This window comes from Lemur catta, chromosome X (genome assembly GCF_020740605.2).
Source record: "Lemur catta isolate mLemCat1 chromosome X, mLemCat1.pri, whole genome shotgun sequence".
NCBI classification, from domain to species: domain Eukaryota; kingdom Metazoa; phylum Chordata; class Mammalia; order Primates; family Lemuridae; genus Lemur; species Lemur catta.
In genome coordinates, this window is record NC_059155.1 from 57,375,591 (window position 1) to 57,392,331 (window position 16,741).

Below are 16,741 nucleotides of genomic sequence, written 5' to 3' on the forward strand. Positions count from 1 at the left end.
CCATAATAAGTGGCAGGCTGAATTTGGCCTGTGGGCCATAGTGTGTCCACTCTTGTGCTAGACCATCAACTCCTTGATGGGCACTATCATCCGCTTCATTCACTGCTATGTCCCCAGCACCTAGAACAGTGCCTGGCACCCAGTAGGCTCTCAACAGATGCTTACTGAGTGAGTGACCACATGGGAACAGGCACAGTCCTACTTTCAGGGCCTCAGTTTACCCCAGCCTGGACTTGAGCAGGCTTCACCAAGAAGTCTTAGGAAAAGATCCGAAGGCGGAGGCCAGAGCTGTAATTCAACATCTTTATTCTTCCCCTTTAGCCCAAGGGTAATTCTGACCAACAGCTTTGGCCAGGAGGAGACAGAGAAGACTGGGCTGGGCAAGGGCTCCCCCAGGGCCTGGCCACCTCCTCCTTCCATGGAGTTGGGGTTGCAATTAGGGCCATGATCCAAGCTCAGCATCCCTGGGGAGGAAGAAAGTGGACCACTCTGCAGCCTCTGCCGCCCCCACTTCCAACAGTCATGCTAATGAGAACCAGCCCCCTCCACACCCCAGGCACGAGGGACCCTAGAGAGTGGCCCAACTCCCTCCCTCCATACGCACGTATGTGTGTGCACGGGGACCGAGGCAGGGCATGGTCAGTGTCCAGACACACTGCTCTGGCCTGTGGCCCAGTTGGCAAACATAAAGCCTATACTGATCGCCATGAAGAGGACCCCCAGGGCACCAAAACACAGAGCCTGCAGGCAAGAGGGAGAGAAGATAGGGCTAGTTGAGACTCCCCACCTAAGCTCCACCTGCGAATGTTCCTTAAGCTCTCCACCACCCTCCAGAGAGAGCCCAATCCACCCTGACCCTCCTCTGTGCTCCCTACAGCCTTCCCCTTCCTGTGAATCCTCCCTCATCTTCCCAGGACCCATCCAGGAGTGCTCTCCTCCAGGCTCCTTCTGGAAAGTACTCCCAGCTCTCTCCCCAACAGTGCTCCTTCCATCTGCCTGCAGAATGCTCCTCGCATGGCAGCCCCTTCTTGAGCGCTCCCTCTTTTTTCCCAGCCCCTGCTGGTGCTCCGTCTGCTCTGCCCCTTCCTGAGACAGTCACCCCTGTTCTTCCAGACCATCACCCCTTCTGCATGTTCCTTCTTCCCTCAGCCCCCTCCTCAGAATGCCACCTGTCCCCAGCTCTCCCCTGGAGTGCTCACCTGAATCTTGGGCCAGGAGAAGAGGGGCTCCACCTCAGAGGGTACAATGCGGAGGTAGAAGATGCTGGGGAGGATGAAGATGAGGCTGGGGGCTGACGTGGACCCTGGAGGACAAGAAGGAGGGACAGGAGTCAACCTAAGCTTGGGTACAAGGCCCATATTAGGTGGGGTATGGGACCGGGGTTGGGGATTCTGACCGATAACCCCAAAGATATCCCGGATGGTCGGCACACAGATGACAAGGACATTGACCAAAACAAGCAGGATCAGGGCTATGGCCACGTGTCGCAGCCAGCTGAAGGCCTTGCCTGGGAAAAGCAGCTGCTGCAGAGCCCGGCGGATCTGCGGCCAGACAAGGGTGCGGCAGAAGTCAGGACCCAAGTACTGCCCCCTTCCATGTGATAATCCGCTCTGGCTCCACCCCCATCCCGATCCCCGATTTCCCCTCCCTCTGTCTATGGCTCTGCCTTTCCAGACCTTCCATCTGTGCCTCCACCTGCTCGGTGAGCTTCCTGCCTCTACCCTCTGACAATCCACGTCCCCTTCTGTCTGAACATCCACTTGTGCCTCCTCCCACTGCCTGAAATCCTCGCCCTCCATCTCACCATCTCTGCCTGCCCCATCTGATCATCTACCTGTCCTCCCACCCTGAGATCCCTGCCTCTCTCCAACTGACTACCTCTACCTCCCCCATCTAATCATTCCCGCCTGCCCCTCCCCCAGCCCCCTGACCCTCTCTGACCTGCCATCTGCATCCCCCCTTCTGTCTGACCATCTATCTTTGCCTTCTCTGTCCATCTGTCAATTCTGCCTTCCCTGTCTGTCCATCCTTGCCTCCTCCATCCACCCATCCACTCCCATCTCCACCCTCCACCTGAACATCCATGCCTACGTCGTCTATCCATCCATCCATGGCCCTCCTCCCCATGGGCCCACCCTCGCCCCCACACACAGGGAACAGCACGACTGGCACAGTGAGGGTCACCGCGAGCAGCACGGCCAGGCGCACGCAGAGGATGAGCATGTCCTTCTGGCTGTACATGTGCAGCATTTCCGCCTCCACGCTGCCTGGACCATGGGACAGGGAACACTCGATGCAGGATGTGGCAGGAGCACCAGGACCAGTGCCCCAGAAACCCACACACACATACATGGTGACAGAATCTACACGTGTAATGCACACCGCCTCTCTTTAGAAACGGATAGGTACAAGGTCATGGAAGAAAAGAGCTCAGAGGCTCCTGCCCCAGCCCTCTGCCCAGTCCCCACACCTGTGCCCCAGGCCTGGCCCCAGGCCCACTCACTGTAGAAGGTGAGGTATCCGAAGGTGGCTGTGAGCCCGTACATGCAGAACATAGCCCCAATGGACACATTGGCCACAGCCTGCATCCTGCGCTGGGAGGGCCTGAGGTGCAGAGGCCATAGAATTGTCATGCCCAGAATGCTGGACTTGGCCTAGACCTCTCAAAGCCAGCCCCCACCCTCCAGCATCCCATTCTCGCAGGCTGACGTTCAGCTGGTATACACTGGGATGCCCATCTCCACCTCCCCGTGTGACTAGCCAAGCTTCCCCTCTCTGTCCATCCATATCTCCCCCCATGAGACCACTGGGATACCCCAGGTAGCCTACAAGGGGCAATACGCAGAGCCTCAGAAATCAAGGGACCCCCACCATCATGGCAAACCCCATCTCTGCCTCTCCCCTCCATTTGACCACCACTGCCTCTCCCTTCCATCTGACCATCCATGCTGTCCCTCTGTCTGATCATCCACACATCCCCCCATCATAACACCCCTACCTCCCCACCCCTGTCCCTGCATACCACCCCTCCATGTGATCATCTGATCTCAGCCTCCCAACTCTGCCCATTCACATTTGTGCTGGATGTTAAAATAGGGGAATACTTAAGCCCCGGTCAGTAAATAGTCACCGCCCTGAGTCCCTTGAGGCCTCCCGGCCACCCCAAACCCCTCCCTTGGCACAACCCAGCCACTAGCAGGCTACAGTCCCAGGACTGCTGTAGGGATTGCCAGGCATATGACTACCACCCCCCTGCTGGCCCATCTCACGTGCCCACCTGCCCGCCCACTCACCGGCAGAGCTCTGTGTAGATGGGCAGCACCTCAGGGTGGCAGACAAAGGCGAAAGCCATAATGGGCACTGTGTAGGACATCTGTGGAAATGACCCAAGTACACAGTATTAGAGTCCACAGGGGTCCATCCCCTCCCCCCAGCCCCACCATCGCCCTCCGTATCAGACACGTGGGGGCCCCCCAATGCCCAATACCTGGCTTCCCTCTGAGCAGGATACTCCGCGTGACAGGATCAGAGGGTCTGAGTGTGACGCAAGCTCCTGCATGCCCGCATACCCACCTGTGAGTCGACTGTGAACATCTTGGCCTCACAGCTGCTGTTGAGCCCCGGGGGGGCTTCACTCTCTATTGCTGTCTCATTGCGGCTGACAGCACAGCCAAGTTGGAACTTCTTATAGATGACCTGGGGGTGGGGGGAGCAGGGAAGAGAGGCCATGGTAGAGGCTGTGTCCCAAAGTCCCAAACTCCCTCCCCACTTTTTCATATTCTTCTCTCTGACTCACCGAAATGAGGAAAAACAGCATGCAGGTTAGAGAGAGACCACTGGTGTACCCCAGGTAGCCTACAAGGGGCAATACAAAGAGCCTCAGAAGTCAAGGGATGCCCCCCATGCCAAACCCCAAACCCCTAGTCTGGCCTTCAAGGACCCCTTGCCCCAATTACTTTTGCAAAAGCTTTTACTTCCACCCAGACCAGCCACCCCTCCATAGTAAACTCCTACTAATCTGCTAAAACCCACATCAAACAAGCTTTCTCCTGGTGTCCCGTAGCCCTTGAAAATGGGAAGTTTCTCATTGGCCTCCCCTCTCGAACCCGCTATCCAATGACCAACCCAGGAAGCCTCTTACCCAGATGTTTCATAAGGGCCAGGGGCAGGATGATTAACACACTGACAAGGATGATAAGGAAGTTTCCCTTCAAGAACCAGTTCCTAGGGAGACAGGGAAACACAGTGCCTCGCTGCCAGCCAAAGGAAACCGTCAGGTAGACACTCACAGAAGACAGACAGACAGATCTCCACCCACAGTCAGGAAAGATAAGCTGACACCTCAGCTGTGATAAGTCATTCAGGTGGTTACAGTGACAGATGGCACAGCAGGATTGCGAAAAACAGACTGATTATGAAGACAGTCAGTCAGACACCGTTGAGGGGACAGAGCTGACAACACATGCACAGTTGGACAAAGCTCACCGTCAGATTCAGAAGCGGATATACAATCAGATGGTCAAACATGCCAGATCAATCAGACTCAATGTGAAAATCAGTCCAACACAAGGTGCCAGATACAAAGATAGAGTGAGTCACCGTCCTGGTATGTCTGACAGGTAGAACAACAGTCTGATGAGCTGATAGACAGGCCCCAACACAGAGTCCGTCAAAAAGTCAGAAACACACATGCACGCTTGTTTGAACAGCTTAAGGTTTGCTGGATGCCTGAAAGTATGCCCATGGGATGATGTGGCCACACAACCAAAAAACAGACTGAAATAGAAACAAAATCAGCCAGCTGGCCACTGTTGGAACTAAGCTCCAAGAAAAACTGAGATGTCGGAGGGATACTGGAGGATACTGTACAGATATTAGAGGGAGGGGCCCAGGGAAGACTGGTTAATGCAGAATCAGCTGAGCAATGCTCATTTGGTCCAAACAACTTGACTGAATGCCTACTATGTTCCAGGCATTCACACGTTCTCTTTCTATCTCATACATAAAGTTACCCAGAAATAAACCAACAAAGCGCCATTGGCCATATATACAATGAGAGCTAATTATAATAATTAGACATACCTAGTCACACTGTAAGCTACCTGATGTTCTCAGAATCAAATCAAAAATCTAACAGGATATATACAGGCAATAAAAAGCAAGCACTCAGTTAAAACTGTCAGACACACAGACCAACCAACCCATAGTCACACTCACAAAACCAGACACATGCATACACACCATGCAAAGTCCATGGGACCAGAGTCAAAGTCAGCCACTGGTCACGTAGAGCTGTGCGTTAAACATGCAAAGGCAGCTAGACACACCGAGCTCGAGCAAAAGCATCACCACACACTGCACGCACACACACACTGCTGGGGCCCATCATAGACAGACAGACAGACTGAGCAAATGCTGGGTGTGGACTCAAACACACAGTTAGCTGGATGCATGGTCGGAACAACAGTCAAAGTTGCAAACCGTAAGACAGGGGCCATATACATACAGTCAGAGTTGGGGAGCACACACACACACACACACACACAGCCAGAGAGAATTTGCCAGAACAAAAGTCACCAAATCAAACCCAGAGATGGAGTTGACTGGATACATACAGTCAGAGCAAGTCACACAGACATAGTTGATACCACAGTATACTACCCACACACACATACACATAACATTGGAATCAGCAATCACACACTTGCGGCTAGACAGATTCAGCCAGATGAACCCAAAATCAAACTCAAAGAAACAGCTGGATGGGGAAAGTTAGAGTCAGACACATATGGTCAGAATCACAGTACACAGGACACAGCTGGAGTCAAGCATACAGCCAAGCCAGAAAGAACCGACCAGCACAACAGTCACTGAATCAAACCCACAGACAGAATCTAAGTCTACTGGCTATGCGCAGTCACACACACACAGGGTCAGCGTCAGAGGACACTGGCCATACAGAGTCAGTCACCAGCCAGAAGCAGCCAGAATGACAGTCACAAAATCAGCACATGGTCTACTGGACTTCTATAGTCAGAGGAACAGTCACACATACTGTTGGCATCACGATATGCAGGAATCACAGTCAGACCCAACTGGCCTGCCCAACAGTCACAAAATAGAACACCTGGGAGTCAGCTGGACACAGAGAGTGGAAGAGAACAGCCAGACTGACCTCACAGGCAGAGTCAAGCGACTGCAGGCCAGCCGAAGGGTGTTGCTCACTCACCCCTCGGGGGCCCTGTTCAGGAAGGTGCCAATAACCAGGGGGAGCTCAGATTTGATGATGAACAGGTAACTGGACATGGCTGGTGCGGGTAGGGGGAGGTATAAGTAGAAGGATTCCCTTCATGCCCCCACCTCATCTTCCCCAGCCCAGCCCACCTCACCCCACCCTCTTCCCCACCAAGCTGACCCCCACCTCACAGACTCCTCACCCCCAACATTGTGCAGACAGATGACCGCAGCCACCGCTACCTTCCCCGCAGGCCCGAATGCCTTCTGTCCCAGCTGCTCATAAGCCCGGATGCCTAGTGAGGGGAGGGTATAGGCAGGAACAGGTTGTAGGTCCAGGAGGCCAGGCCAGGGGTGCAGGCCAGACGTTCGGGGAGCTGGGGAGTCAGGGCTTGGGGGAACTGGGTTTGATTGATGGAGGCTGGAGGTGTGGGCTAAGCAGTTAGGGCTGAGTTTGGGGGTAGAGTCTGGAAGGTGGGATCCGAGACCAGGGAGAAGATTGGGGGCTAGAGGTAGGGAGTAGGGGGCTTGGAGCCAGAATATGGACTGAGACCACGATGGGAGTGAAGCCCAGGAGCTGGGGAGCCGGGTGCTGAGGAGTGGGGGCCTTAGGGTTATGGGGCTAGCTTCCAGGTTAAGGGGGCAGTCTGAGGACTGAGGGTGGGGTTAGAGGTAGAGTGCAGTGGTCTGAGCAATGGAGTCTGATGGCCGGACTGAGGGGTGGGGGTTGGGAATTGGGAGATGGGGATTTGGGAGACCAGATAAAGTCTGAGGGTCAGGGTTCTGGAGTTGAGTGAGGGGTCTGGGGTGCTCAGCCTGAGATCTGGGGTCAGGGTGGTATACCCAGAGTCTGGGTATTGGGTTGAGGTCTGGGGTCAGGGAGTTGGGTTCGGGGTCTGGGGTCCAAGGTCTTGGGTGAGCTCTGGATGTGGATCAAGAGAGCCTGGGGTCTAAAGGGGTGGGCGTAGGGGCTGGGATCCAGGCTCTGGGTCTCACCTATGACACCAGCACACGTCAGCAGGAGGTGGATGGAGTACGAAGACAGAAGTGCGATGCACAGCAGCAAGGCTCTGTGGCGAATGGCAAAGCTTGGACTTCGTCCCGGGCCTCCCGCCTGCCCCACAACACCCCTGGCCCCCCAGGCCACCCATGGACTCACAGGAAGAAGAGGACCCCTGTGTGGGCCATGGCATAAGCCAGCCCCAGGATGCCGCTGCCCATGATGGCGTTGCTGAGGTTGAACACTGACATTCCGAACGATATCTTACCCTCGAACTGCAGGCAAGGGGTAAACCCCGGGCACACATGGGGAGGGAGGACCAGGTAAGGAGAGGAGTGCTGGAGCCAGCGAAAGAAGTGAGTGGAGTGGGGGGGAGACACCTAGGAGGGGCCATTGGAGGGAAGAAAAGGCTGGAAGGGAAAAAGAGTTGAAGATGGAAGGAAGCTGGGAAAGGAGAGCTGGGAAGAAGAAAACTAGGAGAAACTTTGGAGGGAGCAGCTAGAAGTAGAGAGGACCAGGGGAAGGTGGAGCAGCTACCAGAGGCAAAACAGCTGGGGGAGTAGCTGGGGCTGGGGATCAGCTGAGGATGGGGAGCACCGGAGGGGGGAAAACAGCTAGGGGAGCAAAGCAAGCAGGGAGGGGAGCAGCCAGGGAGGGCGTACCTGGGGAAGGGGAGTATCTGGAGGGGAAAGCAACTGAGGAGTAACTAGCTGGAGTGGGGAGATAGCTAGGTATGGGGACAGTTGGGGGAAAGAGTAGCTGGGAAGAGGCAGCAGTAGGGGAGGAGATTAGCTGGGGCAGGTGCCGCTGGGACAGAGCCTCCAGGGTCACTCACATCCATGAACTGGACCGGCTTCCTCCCAGGAGCAGGACCACGGCTGGGCAGGAAGCCCTCACGTTCCTGCCTGTAGCTGGGTAGGCCAGGGACATGGGGGCTGATGAGAGGGTAACCCTGACCCCCGACCCCACCTCCTTGAACCCCCAACTCACTCCACAGCATCCACAGGAAGGGTTCCGTTCATCTTTGGATCCTGCAGTTCCATCCTGTAGGTAGAGAAGTGTGGTGGGGGGAGGGAGAAGTGGGGGGGTACTACGAAGTGAGGAGAGCTGCGTGAAGGAGGAGGGGGTCACACAGGGACAGGGAAAGAGATGAGGTAGGGGAACAGGAACAGAGAGGGATGAGAGACAGGGATATAAGTGGAGAGAAGCCAACAGATAAAGAGACGAGAGAGTGAAAAGACTCAGAGGAGAGAGGCCGCCAGCTACTCAGAAAGACACAGAGAAAAGATGGCAGTGACAGATAAACAGAGGGAGAGAGAAACAGGAAGTCACAGAGAGACACCAACGGCAGATGATATGGCCATTTGGAGCTGGGATAGCCTCTCAGACCGGGGACTCACTCTGTCTCTCCTGCCGGCTGTCTCTTTCATTCTCTTTCATTCCCCCGGTCCCCCGCGCCCCCCCCCCTTTCCCTCCACCCTCACTGCGTGGCTCACTCCTTGCAGGGACACGTGTCGAGCCCGGCTGCCCCACCCCTTCTAATGCCCCTCACCCCCCCTCCTGCCCAGAGCTGATGCAACCTGTTGAATGGACTGGGGGTTGGGGCAGACTTGCAGACCCCAGCTCCAGGCGCTGCAAACTGCTCTCTGCCACAACTCTGAATATCCTCACTAGAGGCCAAAGACAATCCCCAAACGAAGCCCCTCCCCAGGGATAGAAGTGACCCAGAGACTCCCATTTAATTCCCCTCCTAGGGCCTAGAGGTATTTTCCAGGACCCCTATCACGTCTTAAACACTCATCTTTTGGCAGAAATAGCTTTGGAGACACTTCCAGACTTGAGAAACTTCCTGGGCTTAGGGTGCCTCAGGGACCTGACCCAAGCCCTAATTTCCCCTCCTGAGGATGAGAAGTCTCTGAGACCTTCAGCAAAGCCCCCCTCCCAGGGCCTAATGTGTTTCCTGGAGTGGAGGTGTCTCTGCAATCCTCATCCAAGCCCAGAGCCCCCATCTTGTGGATGCAGGGTTTCTGAAGAAAGCCCCAGCTGTAGCTCACTCCCTGGGAATGAGGTCTCTCAGACACCCCCATTCAGAGTCCCCATTAGAGCTAAGACCAGATCCAGGAAACCCCCTCCCAAGTCCTGAATCCCCTTTCTGGAGTGGGGAGAGGTCTCAAGGAGCCCCACCCCTAGCCATGAGCACCCTCTGAAGACTCCCACCCACTCCTAAATTTGCTTCCTGGGATCAAGGTAACCAAAGGACATCCCCCCGCCCTATTCAATTCCCCCCACTAGCGCTAAAAATGGGTTCCCTGAGCCCCTTCCCGGGACCCCAACTCATATCTTGGGGCCTCCGGAGACACCAACCGCACACCCCCTCCTCACCTCCTTGCTCCTCTCAGCTCCAGAAGCCGTAGCAACTCAGACTAGGACGCAGGGACCCCCACAGCCAGCGGCTCCGCAGCCAATCGGGGAGCAAAGCAAGCAGGGAGGGGAGCAGCCAGGGAGGGCATACCTGGGAAGGGGCGTATCTGGAGGGGAAAGTAACTGAGGAGTAACTAGCTGGAGTGGGGAGATAGCTAGGTATGGGGAAAGCTGGGGGGAAGGAGTAGCTGGGAAGATGGAGCAGTAGGGGAGGAGATTAGCTGGGGCAGGTGCCCCTCCCCTCCGGAGGCCCCAAGATATGAGTTGCGGTCCCAGGAGGGGGCTCAGGGAACCCATTTTTAGCGCTAGTGGGGAATTGAATAGGGTGGGGGGATTTTTTTTTCCCGGGGAAGAAATGTACATTTTACTTTTTGTTTTCTTTTTTTAATCTTTTTTTTTTTTTTTTTTTTTTTTGAGACAGACTCTCACTCTGTTTGTTGCCCGGAATAGAGTGCCGTGGCATCAGCCCAGCTCACAGCAACCTCAAACTCCTGGGCTCGAGCAATCCTCCTGCTTCAGCCTCCCGAGTAGCTGGGACTACAGGCATGCGCCACCATGCCCAGCTAATTTCTTCTCTCTATATATATATATATTTAGCTGTCCATATAATTTCTTTCTATTTTTAGTAGAGATGGGGTCTCGCTCTTGCTCAGGCTGGTCTCGAACTCCTGAGCTCAAACAATCCTCCCACCTCGGCCTCCCAGATTGCTAAGATTACTGGCGTGAGCCAGCTAGTCTGGCCAGAAATGTACATTTTAATTTCTTTTCCTTCCTTTTGGCCCTAGGCGGGGGAAGGAGTGGGGGGAGGGGTGCCCCCATCAGGACCAGCCTGCGGGGAGGCTGAGGTCTGTGGGTGTCTCGGTGGTGTGGGAGATGGACTAAAAGACTAAGGCAGTAGATCCATACCTAGAGAGAGGGACAGGCACACAGAGGGAATGGAGTCAGCGATCAGACAGACAGCAGGAAGAGATGGATGGCGGGAAGAGGTGCACAGAGAAGGAGAAAGAGGAAGAGGAGGAGAAACAAAGTTACAAATAGAGACAGGCAGGCAGGAGAAACAACCCCACAGGGACAAACAGACCACAGAGGAAACAGAAAGACAGGAGGGGGTGGGGGGGGCAAGGGGAGCATGGTAGACAGGCAGAGGGGTGGTCACGGGGAGAGACATATGGACAGACTCAGAAACAGGCAGGTGGGTAGGGACAGGCTCATGCAGGCACCTGGAGGAAGGCAACAGGCAGTCAGGCCCAGCAATAGACAGGAGACACAGGCTGGCAGATAGACAGGTGGACACACCCAGACATCCCCAAACAGGTTGGGACCAAACACACCCACCCAGAGAGGCAAAGGAACAGAGGGAGAGGTTGAGGCAGAGAGACACACAGAGGGACAGAAGAAACAGGCAGGGAGCCAGACAGGGTGGATGGAAAGGCCTAGGGACAGCAGTGGGACTGGTGCAGGGCTAGACCAGCCAGGCCATCATAGGCCTTATAGGCAGACCACAGACAGACAGCCTAGTCGGGAGAGGACCCTAGACCTTGGAGGCCTCCAGAGGGAGGCAGGGAGGGCATTTGTGGTTGGGTGAGGAGTGTGGACACACACAGTCTGCACACTGGGCATGCCCCGGCATCTTGGACCCCAGCCCGGGCATGGGGTGGGGCCTGTCCAAGCTCTAACTCAGGAGCCCCAATGTCTGTCTGTCTTATATGGGGGTCTGTCTGTTCACTGCCATGCAGGCATGTGACAGGAATGTCTGTCCCAGGCAAGGCATGGGACTCCCCTATGGGGAGTCAGGCAGGGTGGACTTGGGGTCTTCACGCAGCTCAACTGGGCTGCTTGATGCCCAAGTGGACAAGAAGCCTCTGTCTAGGCCCCTCGCCTGCCTGCCCACCCCCTATAGGGAGCACAGAATTCCCGGAAAGGCCAGGAGCTGGCTGAGGCTTCAAAGCTAGCCTAGATGCCCCCACCACACCCGAAGTTGGAAGAGGGCAACGGATGGGGTGTTTACTTCCCCACAGCAGGAGAGAGACTCCTGCACACTCTGGGGATCACAGCTACACAGCAGGCCCCATCACTGCCCCGTCCAGGGGCTCAGAGATGGGGGCAGACTCACCATCACCCACAGAGGTGCAAACGAGTACAGCCCAATGGGCACACACACTCACAGCCACACACGGAGAATACAGGCTGACGGACACGACACACTTAGACTCACCAGTGCACACGGACAGCCCAGACTCACGGGACAGTCACACGCACTCACAGCCACACAGGGTTGCTAGTCTTACAGGTATCATCAACTACAGACCCAGAGCCACGTACAAAAAGCACAGACCGGCCCGGACATAGGCTCATATAGATTCACAGACACTACAGACTCCCAGACATCGTCACTCACAGACCCACAGCCACGCCAAAGATGACCAACAGGCAAGTCACACACATAGACTCGCAGCCACATACAGCCAACAACATCGTGCACAGGCTCTATATCTCCCCCCCAACCCCCTGCCCCACCCCCACCACACACACACACACACACACACACGATTCCACATTCAGATGGCCCCAGAGGCAAACTTCCAGATTCAAGGCCTAAAATGATACTTCTGTGAACTAGCGTGTGCACTTGTGGCCACATGTAACCACATGCAGCTCTGATCACAGAGAGAGAGAGGCACTCACAGGCAGACATGATTCTACAAACAGAGAAGCTACAGCCACACACACACACACACACACACACACACACGCACAACTGCATTGGAGCAGATGGCTGCATAGAGCCGTGTACACACACAGCTATTCACAAGTCACGTCTGGAAAGAAACAGGGAAAACATATACAGGTGCACAAACAGGAAGTGCAGGGATACAGAGAGTACACTCGCTATCGTTGCAAAGAGGAAATCCAGAAAATAGACCCAAAGCTGCCTGAGGAAGAAACAGGGGAACCAGAGAGTACACATACAGCAACAAAAGAAACACCCCTAGGGCACACATACCAGCAGCCGCTCACCTAGAAGAGACACACTGAGAAGCGAGAAGACAGACCCATAGACATAGGCAATACACACACAGGAGGAACAAATCCTCAAATACACTCATCACCCACAAGCATTACAAAGGAGACAAACACCCAAGCAGCACACGCACAACCCCATATAAATGAATTGTACAGGCAGATGGTACCAACACACACGGTCACCAAAAAAGAAACACATGGGCAGGCACGGTGGCTCACGTCTGTAATCCCAGCACTTTGGGAAGCCGGGGCAGGCTAGGATCACTCAAGGCTAGGAGTTCAAGACCAGCCTGAGCAAGAGCAAGACCCCATCTCTACAAAAAAATAGAAAAACTAGCCGGGCGTGGTGGCGTGTGTCTGTAGTCCCAACTACTCGGGAGGCTGAGGCAGGAGGATGGATCGCTTGAGTCCAGAAGTTTGAGGTTGCAGTGAGCTATGATGATGCCACTGCACTCAAACCCAGGTGACAGAGCAAGACTCTGTCTTGGAAAAAAAAAAAGAAAAGAAAGAAAGAAACACATGAGTTGAACAGGTAGACATAGACAGAAGACACAATCAGGCAAGTTATTTAGGAAGACACACATGCAGCTCACATACAGGTGTTTATGGCTGAGAACCTGTACAGGCAGATGAGATACACTCAGGCTATTCACACACACACAAACACACACACACACCTTCCCAGTACTCCCCTCCAGGTCTATCTACTCTGACTCTCTCTCCTCTGATACCCCTCCCCCAGCCACAGACATTACACGTGTGTGCTACGTGCTGGCCAGGGAAAGAGACACCTGTCAGCAGAGGCCTTGGCCCAGGTAGTTAAAGGGGGTGGGAGATGGGGCAAGGCAGGTATCTATATTTCAAGAAAAGTCCGGGCCGGGTGCGGTGGCTCATGCCTATAATCCTAGCACTCTGGGAGGCCGAGGTGGGTGGATCGTTTGAGCTCAGGAGTTCGAGACCAGCCTGAGCAAGACCGAGACCCCGTCTCCACTAAAAATAGAAAGAAATGATCTGGACAGCTAAAATTATATATATAGAAAAAAATTAGCTGGGCATGGTGGCACATGCCTGCAGTCCCAGATATTTGGGAGGCTGAGGCAGAAGGACTGGGCATGGTGGCACATGCCTGTAGTCCCAGCTACTCGGGAGGCTGAGGCAGAAGGCTTAAGGACTCCTTAAGCCCAGGAGTCTGAGATTGCTGTGAGCTAGGCTGACGCCACGGCACTCTAGCCTGGGCAACAGAGTGAGACTGTCTCAAAAAATAAATAAATAAATAAATAAATAAAAAGAAAAGTCCTAAGTGTCCTGTCCAAAGAACTAGTGTACCTTGGACAAAAAGATAGATACCCCCCCCCCCATCCATTTACCACCTCCCCGCCGCAGCCTCCTACTCTGGTCACTCCCGTCCTAGAGTCTTCCCCAGCTCTCCAACATTGCCCAGCACAGGGCTACCAGGCACACAGCAGGTACTCAATGAATGTCACTTATCAGGTGTCATATTATTATCACTATCATCTTCTAGGGGACGGATGAACCTCCACCCAGCTCTACACCCCGTAGCTCTGCTAAGTTTCAGGGCACTGCAAATAGCAGGTGTTCACCATATGCTGGTAGAAGGAAAAACAAGGTGAAAGCAGGGGCTGACTGCACAAGGGCAACCTGCTTTAGACCGAACAGATGTCTGTAAGCACGACCGAGGCATTGAGGCCATGCCGGGGATAAGAACGCTTTGTTAGTTCAACAGAGTAGGGCCCCTTCTCGGGGACATTTATGGGTTTTGTTGGTTCAGTAAAGCAGACCCTTGTGTGACATGTGGGATTCCTATCCAGTCTATTCAAAATAATTTGGGGTTTTTGTCAGTTCTTCTAAAGGGGACTCCTGATTTTCATTAAAACAGGTCACTGCTTGGTAGCCTTCAGGAAAGGAAGCAGTTAACAGCAAAAGCTTTCTCAGCTCTGCCACTTATTAGCTGTGTGGCCAGGAGCAAGTTCCTAACCCTCACTGTGTCTCAGCTTCTTCAAGGGCATGATAATGCCTAACTCACCGTGCTATTGGGAAGACTGAATGAATTAACACAGGCAAGGCACTTAAAACAATGCCTGACACATAGTAATTGCTCAATATATATGTGTGGATGGAATTAATGAATTATTCTCAGTCTGTGCATTTAGGATTCTAATCTGTCCTTTCATGCAGACTCCCCACAGAGTAACTCTCTTTCTAGTCACTTCCGTCCCTCAAAGCAGCCCCTGGGCAGCAAAGCTCTAGTCCGGTGCCCCTGGCCCACCTCCCTCATTCCCCCACACTGTTAAGATGCCCCTCCAGGAAAGAGCTGGCCTGGCAGCTCCCCCCTCCTTGACCTCTTCAGGAGGCTGAGGGGAGGACACCTTTACACTCAGTGGGGTGCCGGGTGGGAGCTGCAGGCCGACACCCTACTTCGGGAAGAGCCTGGGGAGTTCAGAGCCTGGCTTCTGTCCCCTAAGACCCCGGCCCTGCTGGAGGAAACAAGTTTCTTTGCTGAAAATTAAACATCCTCTTTGTGAGCGGCAAGAAAACAGGACGTGGGAAGCGTCCCAGGGTGAACATGGGCCCCCAATGCCTGGCACCCTCTCCTCTCTTGTGGAACAGAAGCAAAGTGGCTTGAACCCTTCCTTTCTCACACTCGCTCAGCTCTGCAGGGGAGCCGCAGTCCCACAGCCCCCACAAAGCCCTGGAGCTCCGCTGACGAAGCTCTCAGGGACTCCTTCAGGAGGCTCTGTGTCTCTGTCTATGCCTCCGCCCAGAGCTCCACAAAAGTGCAGGGCGCACCACAGAGGAAAGAATGAAGGAACAAAGCAACAAAAGGGTAAAGGCAAGAAACATTTATTAAACATCAGCGGTATACCGGCCCTGTTCTAGGCCATGGGAGGCAGCAGTGAACATGACAGAACAGGAACCCCCACCTGATGAAGCACCCGTGCTAAGAAATGAGGAATCAAACATTCAATTCTTTGAATACTCACCAAGCTGGTTCCCATATCAGGGTCCCCTCTGCCTGGAACGCTCTTCCTCCAAATATTCCTAGGGTCTGCTCCCCTTCAGGTCTCAGCTCAAATGTCACCTCCTCAGAGAAGGCTTCCCTGACTCTCTCATTCTCCATACCTTTCTTCATAGCTTTTTCACCACCTGACATGTCACATATTTATATATTTAATAGTATATGCTTACCACAATTACTTACTAAGTAAATGTATAGAAACAATAGAGTATTTCTATTAGCATATACATTATATGTCATATGTATAAGATGATACATAGATTTGTATACATACACTATACTAAATGCATAAAATATATACCATTATATTAATATATAATGGCATATTTCTGTTTATTACATGTGTTTATTATGTAATTTATGTACTAGTAAATATACATCACTATTTCTATATATTGGTTTGTTTTTTTTTTTTTTTGAGACAGAGTCTTGCTCTGTTGTCTGGGCTAGAGTGTCGTGGCATCAGCCTAGCTCACAGCAACCTCAAACTCCTGGACTCAAGCAATCCTCCTGCCTCAGCCTCTTGTGTAGCTGGGACTACAAGCATATGCCACCACGCCCAGCTAATTTTTTCTATATATTTTTAGTTGTCCAGCTAATTTCTTTCTATTTTTAGTAGAGACGGGGTCTCACTCTTGCTCACGCTGGTCTTGAACTCCTGACCTTGAGCGATCCTCCTCGGCCTCCCAGAGTGCTAGGATTACAGGCATGAGCCACCATGCCCAGCCTATTTCTATGTATTGTTAAATAGCATATATGTTTATATCGGTTTTTTTTTCTTAGAGATAAGGTCTCGCTCTGTCACCCAGGCTGGAGTGCAGTGGCATGATCATAGCTCACTGCAACCTCGAATGCCAGGGCTCAGGCGATCCTCCCGCCTCAGCCACAGGCGTAGCTGAACTACAGGTGGACACCACCACAGCTGGCTAATTTTTTTTATATTTTGTAGAGACAGGGTCTCACAATGTTGCCCAGGCTGGTCTTGAACTCATGGCCTCAAGTGGTCCTCCCACCTTGGCCTCCCA

The 16,741-nt window shown here is 53.5% G+C and overlaps 1 protein-coding gene across 11 annotated transcripts; it reads right to left on the bottom strand.

The window, feature by feature from the left end:
- Positions 1-289: 289 nt before the first annotated feature.
- SLC38A5 (solute carrier family 38 member 5) lies at positions 290-9,801 on the bottom strand. Of its 11 annotated transcripts, none has more exons than XM_045538025.1 (17): positions 8,635-8,686; positions 8,225-8,278; positions 8,070-8,145; positions 7,394-7,509; positions 7,231-7,304; positions 6,438-6,530; positions 6,230-6,308; positions 4,142-4,224; positions 3,797-3,855; positions 3,574-3,696; positions 3,294-3,373; positions 2,504-2,604; positions 2,185-2,267; positions 1,508-1,541; positions 1,200-1,303; positions 605-741; positions 290-464 (listed from the first exon to the last, which is right to left on the bottom strand). In XM_045538025.1, exons 2-16 carry the CDS (start codon positions 8,275-8,277, stop codon positions 640-642), a joined length of 1,260 nt encoding a protein of 419 aa, XP_045393981.1. In that variant the 5' UTR covers position 8,278; positions 8,635-8,686; the 3' UTR covers positions 290-464; positions 605-639. The 11 variants fall into 11 exon arrangements, with proteins under 11 accessions (XP_045393981.1, XP_045393980.1, XP_045393979.1 ...); XM_045538024.1 differs by having other exon boundaries at positions 2,152-2,267; XM_045538023.1 differs by having other exon boundaries at positions 1,397-1,541; positions 2,152-2,267.
- Between the last annotated feature and the right edge of the window lie 6,940 nt (positions 9,802-16,741).